The sequence below is a fragment of the Panthera uncia genome (genome assembly GCF_023721935.1).
Source record: "Panthera uncia isolate 11264 chromosome B3 unlocalized genomic scaffold, Puncia_PCG_1.0 HiC_scaffold_1, whole genome shotgun sequence".
NCBI classification, from domain to species: domain Eukaryota; kingdom Metazoa; phylum Chordata; class Mammalia; order Carnivora; family Felidae; genus Panthera; species Panthera uncia.
In genome coordinates this window covers 33,637,528-33,651,396 of record NW_026057582.1, presented here as the reverse complement: position 1 = coordinate 33,651,396, position 13,869 = coordinate 33,637,528, and the positions used below count along the sequence as shown (strand labels likewise).

The 13,869-nt window shown below is 32.1% G+C and overlaps 1 protein-coding gene across 2 annotated transcripts in view; it reads left to right on the top strand.

The window, feature by feature from the left end:
• The window catches only part of GPHN (gephyrin), a 625,620-nt gene that overhangs the window by 339,192 nt on the left and 272,559 nt on the right, over nucleotides 1–13,869 (top strand). For both annotated transcript variants that reach the window (XM_049611430.1, XM_049611431.1), the window contains exon 5: nucleotides 4,188–4,282. In XM_049611430.1, coding sequence (XP_049467387.1) covers nucleotides 4,188–4,282 — 95 coding nt within the window. The remainder of the gene's footprint in view (nucleotides 1–4,187; nucleotides 4,283–13,869) is intronic.

The following is a 13,869-nucleotide window of genomic DNA, read 5'->3' as shown; positions in this document are numbered from 1 at the left end:
AATAACATTTTTTGATATTGTTTTTCCTGTGAAATTAAAATGGATCTGAATTTCATTGGCAAGTTCTCGGGGCTATAAAATTATTGTTTATAACACCCTTTTTTTGCAACTTGAACAGTCTATGAAGCACTTTCTGACTTTAATGTGTCTTAAAAGTGTCTTTGATAAAAAGATCACAATAAGTGGTTTTCCCTAGGTGGTTTCATAGTTTAGAAAGCATTTAGCAACTTTCATAGTTTAGAAAGTATTAAGAAGTTAAATATGAAATGTTTTATTTAAAGAGAGTGGCTAAATCCAATTAAACCTCATTATTTTGGACTCCACTAGTTCAGAAAAGGTTATATGTGAAGTAGGAATATAAACTTCTCCTATTGCTCAAGGAAACAAAGATAATGTATAAGAAAGTTAGAAACAATTTAATTAAAAAATTTCAAACTTTTAATGGCATTCTTTTTTGCCATTCATTATGAATAGCCTATTGATAATGAATGCTTGTTACTTACTCATTAACAGGCACAGATAAAGCTACACTTATTAAAACCATTCTTCTGTTTCTATGATCTACTAATTTAGACAGAATTTTCCCATTTCCTCTAAATTAAGTTTTATTCCATTGCTCTGTACCACCTTCTTGTACCTTTTCATTTATGGTTTATAGATGTTTTTACCCAGCTCTTGCCCTCTTGTCCACCTTCCAACTCCCACTTCATTTGGCTGCTTGTTCCTTTTAGATCCAGTGTTTCAGTATTCTGCTCCCTGCCTCCCACTTGCCAGTGTTCTTACATTTAGGTTCTTGCTCTCCATTCTCTTTCCCCTCATCTTTGCTTCTCAACCACTGTTTCTAGGTTTCATTTCTGGATTTTTGTGTGTTTCCTATTTTCTAACTGGTATAATCAATCAAAACTGCAAGGAAGTAAGGTGGATTAGAAAGAAGAGGCACAAAGAGAATTACCATGTATTGAATGCCTATTCTATGCTAGGTTATTGACTTGTATCATTTAGTTCTCCTAAGATGTAGGTATGTTTCATTATTATCTCCATTTTATTCATAAGTACACTGAAGCTCCAAGAGGTTAAATATTTTGTTCTAATTCACAGAGCAACTATGTGATAAAGCTGGGTTTCAAACCTATATTGGTTCATTTATTCATTCTTTTATTCAACAAATATTTATTGAGTACACATACTATATGTTGAGCACTGTCCTAGGTGCTGCAATACATCCAGCTCTTACTCTCATGAACTGTAACTGTTGTGGCATTGTCTGACTTCACAGATGGTGATCTTTCTGCTATACTAAACAGCTTTAGAGGAAGAAAAAATACAAAAGGAAATAGAAGGGCTCTAATGTTTTATGGAAAAGATAATATTTGATATAGATGTAAAAAAAGGACTGTTCTGTGTGTTATTTAGAAATATCTTGTGTGTATGTATGCATATATATGTGTGTGTGTATATATATATACGCATCCTTCAAAGTATTCAGAAATTGATATTGTTATCATTCTTTTCATTGGTTTCATTTTTGTTCAACAAGAGAATGATAAAAAATGTATATATCCAATCAAAAATGCTGTTTTGTGTTTAGTCCTAGAAAGAGTGTGACACTTCTGCACTCACCACTGTAGACACCAGTGCCTTTTAGTGGCATCACCAAAGTATCTATTTTTCTTTTATGTTCTAAAACAAGCAAAATTTGTGTCTGGAGGCCCAGATTATCTAGACGGCTTCACCATTAATTGTCCTCCCTAAATTACATTTAGAAAAAGATGAAGACCTCTGTGTAAAGAATACGTTTATTCATCCATCCATTCATCATCCATATATTTATTAATACTCTGAAAAGATATTTAGGATGGTTTGCCCAAATACATGAAACAAAAATAGACCTTTTAATAGAATAAATGTGGGAAAATAAGGAAAGGAAAAATAAGATGAAATTAGGTTGTGTTCCCTACTAAAAAGGATACACAGATTTGACTCTTCTCAAGGGTAACTGATTCATAAGCATCATAATTAAAAACAAACAAACAAAAAATGGTAGCCCAGGGGAGTACCCATTCCTAAGTATGACACTTGAGAGAAAGTTTCTCATATAGCTCCTCCTAAAGAGGATCACAGTGCAAAGTGGTATACGATGGCCTTAAATACTTCCTAATATAAATACGAGTTTCACTGAGCCATTTCATTGGATCCAGTTGCATATAGTAAAACAATTCTTAGAAAAGTGAGAAGAGGCATTGTAGGTAGACCACTGTGGTCCAGCCAAATCCAGTGGTTTATTTTAGAGAATCTATAAAAATTAGTGAATTACATCTCTTGTAGATAGTTCTCATTTACAATTTGTCAATCAGGTTTTTCATGTGGTAGGTGATGGTGAATTTACACACTCTTAGAAGTTTGTTTTATTCACTACTGTAACATCAATTCTAGAATACTACCTAGGGCATATTAGATGCTTAATAAATATTTGTTGCGTGGATGGATAAATGTTTTTGAGGTATCTGTTTAAGTGAAAGACTTCTCAGCTATTTTAATATTTTCTTCCTTTGTCCTTAAATAACGTATGCTACTATACTTTGGAGTACATCATCTTTATATGGATCCCAAATTCATTAAATGTTGAACACTGTTTATGTGACTTTTTCAAGCAGATGATGAAGTAAATGTTAGCCCTGTCCAAAGAATTCTTTTAAGATTGTTCTCAGTAATATGACATACTTGATTTTTAAGACTCTAAGATTTACAGTCTCTAAGTAAAGGTTACAAACATCAATAAAGCAGTTTATCACATGGAAATAGTGTTTCTTATCAGGAGACCTCAGAATCATACTAGAAAGCTGAGTTTGGAAAACCAAGGATAGATTCTGGATAATGCTAGCTTGGCATTATTTTAGCTATATATTTAAATAAAAGTAATTAACTCCCAAACTTAGGAATTTAAGAATTTCCTTTTCTCCTGCCTGCTGGCCCTCTATTTTTAAGGCAGGTTTTATTGAAAGACATTATGGTAGTGTTAATTTTCCTTTAAAATTTCTGCCATTGTTAGATATCACATTATGCTGGGATTCAGTGGACTAGTAGATCACATCAATTCTGGTAATGCTTTATTCTATATAATTATAAGGGATTAAATAACTTTGTGCAACTTAAAAGTTTATTTATAACATCAACCAGCATCTAACACATACCTGATACAGTTCAATTATTTTGCCAAGTCCTCGACCTAAATTTTGCCAGAGCTACAATCTGATTTAGTACTGTCCCTCTACTTCTAATAAAATATTAAAAAAATAATCTTTCTCTATATTCCTCCATAATTTATCTTTTATTTCATTTGCCTTTCTTCTTCTGTACTGGAATAGTTTATTTTGCAAACTTTATTCCTGTATTGCTCCCAATTACTATAAATTACTTCATATGTAGAAACAGGATTAAGAATACATTTAGTCATTTATTTCACTCCCAACTTTGAGCGTTAAACATATCTTTACCATCACAATATGATAAATATGTATCTACTTTGACCTTTAGAAAGTGAAATTTTCCTGTCTAATTCACTTCAGGTTTAACTACACAGTCTTAAAAATGTCCTATCTTAAAACATCTATTGTATAGTTAAAACCTATCACTCCATTAATTGTTTTTAAAAATACTAAGATAATTTATATTGAAAATATGAAAGATGGTAAATTTAGTTTTTCTTCTACCCAAAACATGAGAAAGTTAACTTGGTACTTCCTGAGTTCCTTTTAATTGTATCATAAAATCATAGAGCTAGGACAGAAACAAAATGATCTCAGGTTTTAGGGATTAATTATTTCATGTGTAATAGACAAAGAAAAATACCCAGATTTCTTGCACTGTGAAAATCATTGAGCTATTATAACAATCTGAGATTTCGTTTTAAAATTTAGGTTTTTAGATGAGACTTGCATCAAATACCTCTGAATTATAAGAAATAAGAAAGGTCTGCTAATATATAAAAGTTCCCTGGATGTCCTGGTTGTCAGCTTTTATTCAGAGGTCCCAAAGAACTGAGTCTCAATAAATACAATGTTTGGGAAACTACAAAGTATGGTTTATAGAAAGCATGATTTATAATTATTTTTAAGTTAACTTTACTACTCTGCATTCCTTCCTTTTGGCTTATTTCACTCAGTTTGCTATTTAATCTTTAATTACAGGCCACAAAAGAAGTAATAGAACGGGAAGCGCCAGGGATGGCCCTGGCAATGCTGATGGGATCACTTAATGTTACACCTCTGGGCATGCTCTCTAGGTAAGAAAGTCACCAACATGTTGCAAAGAAAATTAATTCCGTACCACTAATCACTACAATAGTCTAATTAATATAAGAAACTTTAGCCAATAACACTTAAATTTGCTCCCTTTTTCCCCCCAGAGTTAAGAGTCTTAGTATCCTGTCTAGATAAATCTTAACCAGTTTCCTTCAAGTTTTTTTTTTCACATATTATCTTTAAACTTTTAGAAAATATTAGATTATGCTAAAAGTTGTCAATCCTGACCCAGAGAAGAGTGCAGTTTATCAAGATGTAAAATTATTTTTGTATGTGATTATTTGTAATCATCAATTAATATTCATTAATTGTCATTAAATGCTAATTTAATAACAGTAAACAGAATTTTTTTTTCAGTAAGTTATTCTCATATGTTAGAAATTTTTAAATAGGCATATTTATGTGTGGTCATAAAAAGCTAAATTAATATTATTAGTGTTTTAAGTTAGTATATTTAAAACTGTGCCTTTGTTGACATAGATGTTGACATCCTTTCTCTCTGATGTTTTAGTTATTTGTTATTGTTTTAGTAACTTAGATTAAAATCTTCTTTAATGAGGACAGCATACATCATTTAAGTTAAAGACAGAAGTATCAACTTAGTGAGAACCTGTTGACTTAATGACCATTGATTAATAGACAGTTGATCTCTGAGCAATCTAAAAATACACGACAACATTATAATTTAGGGATTCATAATCATCATGTATAGCCATTTATTCATCCTGTGTACAATATGAATACAAAACTAAATATATCTATATAACTGTAACACATGGAATATGAATCATAATGTCCTTTCTGTTACTTAGACAGGGTTTATATCCCATTAATGGCAGTTACTTGAAGCACAGCTACAGGGAAATGTGAATGGGTCATTAGTTACTGTATTCTCTTTGCTGTCACATGTACTATAACATTTAATTTCAGTAAGAGCAAAAAAGAATTATAGTAGCATGTAGAAATTGTAAATTTAAAAGTCCATGCTGATCTTTAAGGAATTTGCATTGATTCTTTTAAGCTGTTCTTTTTTTAACCATATCTACATTTCTGAGGTCAAGGGTCACATTTGATCCCTTTTCTCTGTGGAATTAAGCAGTGGCCTTTGGACATAAAAGAACATTTTGTTGGCATACAAGGAATATGGTCAAGAAAAAATTAAACTTCATCTCTTGTTGATTCTTTTATAATAAAAATCTAATTGAGCAGAAATAATAATGCTCTATTTGCCAAGCCCTGTATTAACCATTAGGGATACTAAGGATAGAAAGAAAAATAAGGCATAATCCTCACCTTAAGGATCCCAGAGTTTACTTGGAGAACTTGTTCTTTGCAACTGTTAAGGTAACTCATTAAGTTCAATATAGCTTTTTTTATCCAGTATAGAAATATCACTTTCCGTCTTATTGAAAGATTTTTCTGGATTAATTCCTCTTCTACCTTCTGAATCCACATAATTCCTGAGCACTGGACTATTGAGTGAGTAGAAATTTAATCAGCAGGAGGTGATTCTAAGTACTTTGGAATAAGCCTATCGTCTTTATGCTGAAGGCTTTGAAAATTAAAATAACTACACAGGATGGTAACAGATTCTACTTGCTTTTCTTTCTGTTCATTGCTTATTTAATGGAGAGTTTATTTACAAGTTTAAAACAGAGATAGTAGTCTGTGTGTATCATGCATAAAAAATTGTGGAATATTTTCCTAACTGTTCATTTTTTGTGAGCAAGGCCTTTTTTCAAGGCCTTTTAAAAATATTACTGTCTTAAAACAGCCATGATTATATTTATGTTTCCTTTCTTATATCATTGTTACCTTGTATGTACTTTGGGCTTTGTACATGCTTCTGTTATAGCACATGCTATATTGTAATTATATACTTATTTGACTGTATTACCTAATTTGTATAAAATCCTTAAGAACAGGAGCTTTATCACATTCATTTTTACATACTCAGACCCCAAAACAACTTCTGACACATAGTGAGTACTCAAAGAATGTTTATTATTATGATTATTGTTGATAAATCAGTGTTTCATGCTCATTCTATATAATTTTTTTCAAGGTAAAGTAATACAAGTTGTTGCCTTGCCTTCCTATTTTTTTATCTCTAGAAAACAGCATTAAATAAAAATAATTTTTTAAATTTCTAAATCTGCTTAAAATGGTTTTTATCTATTTGATTAACTAAATAAACTCAAGTTATACAACTTGTAACTTATAACAACTTAGTTACAAGATAGTATCAAGTAATAGTTAAGAGCATCATCTCTGAAGCCAGACTGCTTGGGTTCAGTTCTGACTCTACTACTTACTAGCTACTTAACATCTTTTTTGTTTTCATTTTCTCATGTGTATATGAACATGTTAATAGTAACAACCTTTTTGGATTGAATCCATATAAAGTGCTTAGAACAACAACTGATTCATAATAAGTCTTATTTAAGTGTTGACCACTGCTATGGTGTTTTATTGGTTGAGAGCATGACAACGCCTTCAGTAGCTTTTCTTCATAGTAGTTATTTCATCTAGAAATATCTTCGTTCTACCTTCATTCTTGAAGGATATTTTCACTAGATGTAGAATTCTGGATCAACAGTTATTTTCTTTCAGCACTATAAAAAAAACATTATTCCACTGTCTTCTGGCTCTATGTTTCCTACCAAAACTTAAGTGATTCAGAGAAAGCAATGCTAACTAACAGGAAAAGCTATAGCTGTAAAAGCTTACATTTTAAAAAAAAAGGAAGATCTCAAAAACAACTACATAACATTACAACTTAACTAGAAAAAGAACAAATTAAACCCAAAGCTAGCAGAAGGAAGAAAATAATAAAGATTAAGACAGAGATAAATAAAATAGAAAATGTAATGACAATATAGAAATCAACTAAACCAAATATTGACTCTTTGAAAAGATGGACAAAATTGAAAATTTTTAGCTTATATTGGCTAAGAAAAAAAAAGAGACAAGACTCAAATTACTAAACTCAGAAACAAAAATGGGGACATTACTACCAATTCTATAGAAATAAGTACTATAAGAAAGTACTATTAACCATTGTATGCCAGTAAATTGGATAACCTAGATGAAATGGACAAATTCCTATAAACACAAACGCTATGCAGATTGAATCAGAAAAAAATAGAAAATCCAAATAGATCTGTAACAAGTTAGATTGAATCAGTAATCAAGAACCTATCTACATATAAAATGGCTGTATCAGATGTCTTCACTGGAGAATTCTACCAAACATTTAAATGTGTTTTTCTCCTTTATCCTACAACTGTGGTATATTACCTTGATTGCTTTTCATATGCTGAACCATCCTTGCATTCTAGGGATAAATTCCACTTGGTCATGGTGTATAACCCTTTTAATATACTGCTGAATTTGTTTTGCTAGTATTTGTTGAAGATCTTTACATCAATGTTCATAAGGGACACTGGCCTGTAGTTTTCTTATCTTGTTGTTCTTTGTTGGGCTTTGATATTAAGGCAATGCTGGCCTCATAGAATTAGTTAGGAAGTCCCTTTTCTTCTGTTTTTTGGAAGAGTTTGAGGAGGAATGGTGTCTTTTTTTCTTTAAATGTTTGGTGGAATTATTTAAGATAATTGTAGATTGGCATGCAACTGTAAGAAATACTGCTTAGAAATGCCATGCACCTTTATCAGGTTTTCCCCAATGGGAACAATTTGTAAAACTAGCACAAAATTAAAATCAGCATATTAACATTGATGCAGTGAAGATAAAGAACAATTCCATCACCACAAGGATTCTCCCATTGTCTTTCTTTTGCCATACCTACCTATCTCCTACCCAGCCTTTCTGTCCAAATCTTTGACAACCACTAATCTTTCCTCCATTTCTCTATTTTGCCATCTTGAGAATTTAACTAAGTAGAATCATGTAGTATGTAACATTTTGATTGTTTTTTTCCGTTCAGCATAATTCCCTAGAGACTCAAACAATTGTTACATGAATCAACAATCCACTGGTTTTTATTGCTGAGTATTATTCCCTGGAATTGATGTATCATAGTTTGTTCTACCATTTTTCTATTGAAGGACATCTGGGTCATTTCCAGGTTTGGCTTTTATGAACAAAGTTACTCTGAATTTTGTTTACAGGTCTTATTAACAGAATTTTCTGTTTTTCTGGGATAAATACCCAGAATACAGTTGCTGGGTCATATAGCAGTTATGTGTTTACTTTTATGATAAACTGCCAAATTATTATCCACAATAACTGTACCATTTTATATCCCCACCAACAGTGTATGAGTGATTTGTTACATTTACATTATGGTTTCCTTTTGGTAGTGTACATCCTGTGTGTTTGGCAAATGTATACTGACATATATTCATCTTTATGGTATCATACAGAGAATTTCACTGTCCTAAAAATCCTTTGTGCTCTGCCTATTCATCCCTCTTTCCTTTTCAGTACCTGGCAACCACTGACCTTTTTCCTATCTCCATTGTTTTGACTTTTCCAGTATGTCATCTAGCTGGAATCATATAGTATGTAGCCTCTCTAGATTAGCTTCTTTTGCTAAATAATAGCATTTAAGCTTCCTTTGTGTCTTTTCATGACTTAATAGCTCATTTCTTTTTAACACTGAGTGATATTCCATTGTCTGGATGTACCATTTATTTATCCATTCACTTACTGAAGGTCATCTGGTTGCTTCCAAGTTTTGGCAGTTATGAACAAAGCTGCTGTAAACATCCATGTGCAGATTTTTGTGTGAAATTTTGGTGAATAAATTTATAGTGAATAAATTTTCAACTACTTTGGGTAAATATCAAAGAGCAGAATTGCTGGATTGTCTGAGAAACTGTGATGTCTTCCAAAGTGGTTACATCATTTTTCATTCCCACCAGCAATGAATGCAATTTCCTGTTGTTCTGTGTCCTCAACAGTATTTGGTGTTGTCAGAGTTCAGAATTTCAGCCATTCTTTTTTTTCTTTTTTTTCTTTTTTAAGATTTTTTTTAGGTAATCTCTGCACACAATGTGGGACTCAAACCCACAACCGCGAGATCAAGAGTGGCATGCTCCACTAACTGAGCCAGCCAGGTTCCCCAAGTTTTGGCCATTCTAATACATGTGTAGTATTATCTAATTATTGCTTTAATTTGCATTTCTCTGATGATATATGATGTTGAACATTTTTTCGTATGAATATTTACCATCTGTATATCTTCTGTAATGAGTTGTCCGTTAAGGTCTTTGGCCCATTTTTTGGGTTGTTTGTTTTATTATTGTTGAGTTTAAAGGTTTCTTTGTACATTTTGATTAATATTTCTTTATCAGATGTGTCCTTTGCAAATATTTTTTCATTCTCTGACTTGTCTTTTCTAGACATTGTTTTTCATAGTGCAGAATTTTTAATTTTAATGAAGTCCAGTTTACCAATTATTTCCTTTACGGATTGTACCCCTAGCATTGTATCTAAAAAGGAATCATACCCAACTCATCTATGTTTTCTCCTGTGTTATCCTGTAGTTCTCTAGTTTTGTATTTTCCATTTTGTTCTATGATCCATTTTGAGTTAATTTTTGAGAAAGATGTAAAGTCTATGTGTGGATTCATTTTTTTCACATGTACATGTCCAGTTGTTCCATGTACATGTCCAGTCTATTTATTGAAAAGACTATCTTTGCTCCACTGTATTGCTTTTGCTCCTTTATGAAAGATCAATTTACTATATTTATGTGTTTCTACATTTCTGGGTTCTCTATTCTGTTCCATTCATCTATTTGCTGTTCCATCACCAGTACCACACTAGCTATAACTTTATAGAAGGGAATCACAGTCCATATGTATAAGTCTCCTAACTTTATTCTGCTTCAATATTGTATTGACTATTTGGGATCCTTTGTCTCTCCATAGAGAATGTAGAATCAGTCTGTAAATATCCATAAAACAACTTGCTGGGATTTTTATTTAGATTGCCATTGAATCTATAGATCAAACTGCGAAGAACTGACATCCTGATGATATTTACTTTTCTTATGTATAAACATGGAATAGGAACTTTATTTAATTCTTCATTGATTTCATTCAGTCTGATAGCTTTTGTTAGATGTATATAAGTTTTTCATTTGGGGGGCTGCTAATGTAACTGATATATTTTTCATTTCAGTTTCAGTTGTTTATTGCTGATATATAGGAAAATGATTGACTTTTGTATTTTAACTTTGTATTCTGTAACCTTGCCATAATACTTCTTAGTTCCAGAAGTTTTTTTCTTGACTCTTCCGGATGTTTTACTTAGATGACCATGTCATATATAAAGAAAGGTAGTTTTGTTTCTTCCTTCCCAATTTGAATACCTTTATTTCCTTTTCTTGTCCTATTGCAGTAGCTAAAAATGTCCAGTATAGTGTTGAAAAGGAGTGGTGAGAGAGGATATCATACTTGATCTTACTAAGCAAGCTTTGAATTTTCACCATTGAGAAATGTATTGGATGTATGTTTTTGTGGATATTTTTTATCAAATTGAGGATGTTTCCCTCATGCCCCTCTATTCCAGCTTACTGGGTTTTTATCACAGTGGGTGTAGGATTTTGTCAAATGTTTGTTCTGCATCTATTGATATGCTCATGTGACTTTTCTATTTTTTGCCTGTTGATGTGATTGATGGATTATATTAATTGATTTTGAAATGGTGAACCTGCCTTGCATACTTGGGATTAATCCTACTTGGTCATGGTGTATATTTTTTTTTTAACATTGTTGGATTCAATTTGCTAATATTTTGTTGAGGATTTTTGCAGATATTGTGTATAGGTTTTTTCTTCTAATGTCTTTGCTTGGCTGGTGTTAGGCTAATACTAGCTAGCCTCATAGAATGAGTTTGGAAGTATTCCCTCTGTCTCTATCTTCTTTAAAAGATTGTAGAGAATTGGGGTAATTTCTTTCTTAAAGGTTTGGTAGAATGCACTATTGAATATATCCAAACCTGGTGCCTCCTGTTTAGAAGATTTTTTTTTTTAATGTTCATTTATTTTTGAGAGAGACAGAGACAGAACACGAGTGGGTTAGGGGCAGAGAGAGAGGGAGACACAGAATCCAAAGAAGGCTCCAGGCTCCGAGCTGTCAGCACAGAGCCCAACACAGGGCTTGAACTCACAAACTGTGAGATCATGATCTGAGCTGAAGTCGGACGCTCAACCGACTGAGCCACCCAGGCACCCCTAGAAGATTATTAATTAGTGATTCAATTTCTTTAATAGAATAGGCCTATCTAGATTGTCTGTTTCTTCTTATGTGAATTTTAGCAGATTGCATCTTTAATATAATGGTTCATTTCATCCAGGTTATCAAATTTATGAGTGTGGAGTTGTTGTAAGTATTATTATCTTTTTAATGTGCATAGAAACTATAGTGATACCCTCTCTTTTATTTCTAATATTAATAATTTGTGTATTCTCTCTCTTTTTTTTTTTTTTAACTTAGCATGGCTAGAGGCTTATTGGTTTTATTTATCATTTCAAAGAACTGGTTTTGGTTTTGGAGATTTTCTCTGTTGATTGCCAGTTTTCAGTTTCACTGATTTCTGCTCTAATTTTTGTTATTTCTCTTCTGCTTACTCTGAATTATTTTGCTTTTATTCTATTTTCTTTTTCTTAATTTTTTTTAAATGTTCATTTATTTTTGAGAAAGAGTGAGACAGAGTGTGAGTGGGGGAGGTTCAGAGAGAGGGAAACAGAATCTGAAGCAGGCTCCAGGCTCTGAGCTGTCAACATCGACCCCGACATGGGTCTCGAACCCACAAGCCATGAGGTTATGACCTGAGCCAAAGTCAGACGCTTTATCCACTGAGCCACCCAGGGGCCCCCCAGGCGCCCCCCAGGCGCCCCAGGCGCCTCTATTTTCCTATTTTTCTATTTTTCTTAAGGTGTAAATTCAGGTGATTGATTTAAGATCTTTATTTTTAGTGTTCAAGGCTATAAATTTCCTTCTAAACCCTGCTTTCTCTGCATTTCAAAGTTTGAAATTTCTCTCTCTCCCTATTTTTTTTTTTTTTACTTTTCATCTTTGTGTCTTATTTTATAACTAGAAATTTGTATTTCTTAATTCTCTTCAGCTATTTTGCCAATTCCCTTACTCCCTTTCATTTTTGTTTAGTTCAAAATATTTCAAAATTTCTCTTGGATATTTCTCCCTTGAAGTGTTATTTCTTTTCTTTTCTTTTCTTTTCTTTTCTTTTCTTTTCTTTTCTTTTTTTGACTCAAGCATTATTTCAAAGTGTGCTGTTTAATTCCACTGTGGTCTGAGAGTAGACACTGTAGAATTTCTATCCTTTTTAAATTTGTTAAGGTGTGTTTCATGGCCCAGAAAGTGGTCTACCTTGGTGAATGTCTCACATGAGCTTGAGAAGAATGTGTATTCTGTCATTGTTGGATGAAGTAGTCTATAGATGTCGATTATACCCAGTGTTTGATGGAGTTGTTGAGTTTAGGTATGTCTTTACTGATTTTCTGCCTGTTGTATGTGTCCATTTCTGAAATGGGGGTGTTGAAGTCTGCAACTATGATAGTGGGCTTAATTTCTTCTCTTTGTAGTTTTTAGTCTTTGCCTCACATAGTTTGATGCTCTGTTGTTAGGTGACCGCTTGTTAAAAACATGTTTTTTTGGAGAACTGACCCCTTTATCATTATAAATGTCCTTCTTTAGCACTGGCAACTGTCCTGGCTTTGAAGTCTGCTCTGTCTCAAACTAATATAGTTACTCCTGCTTTATTTTTATTATTATTATTATTATTATTATTATTATTATAAATGTTAGCATGATAGGTTTTTCTATATATATCCATTTACTTTTAATCTATATTTATATGTTTAAAGGGGGTCTCTTGTAAACAACATATAGTGGGGTTGTGTTTTTAATCCACTCTGACAATCTCTGTCTTTTATTTTTGCATTTAGACCATCGACATTCAAAGTGATTATTAATATAGTTGGATTAATGTCTCCCATATTCAATACTGTTTTCTATTTGTTGCCATTCTTTGTTCCTATTTTTATCTTTCACTTTTTCTGCCATTTGTTTGTTTTAATTGAGCCTTATATATGATTCTGTTTTTTCTCCTTTCTTAGCATATCAATTATACTTCTTGTTTTACTTTTTTTAGTGGTTGCCCTAGAGTTTACAATATACACTTAAAACTAACCAAGTCCACTTTCAAATGGAATACCTTATAATTACACCTTGTAATAACAAAATTATCCTAATTCCTTCCTTCCTCCCATCCTTTGTATAACTGCTGTCATTCATTTCACTTATATACATAAGGATACATATACACATAAAATATATACATAAGCATATATAATGAATATACTGTTGATCTTATCATTTTGAACAAACTATTATATGTTAGATCAATTAAGAAAAATAAGTTTTTATTTTACTTTGATTATTCCTTCTTTTATGCTCTGTGTAAGGACATATATCATTTACCTTTTCTCTAAACAACTTCTTTTAACATTTCTTGCAAGGCAGATCTACTGTCAACAAATACCTTCAATTTTTATTTGAGAAGCCTTTATTTCTCC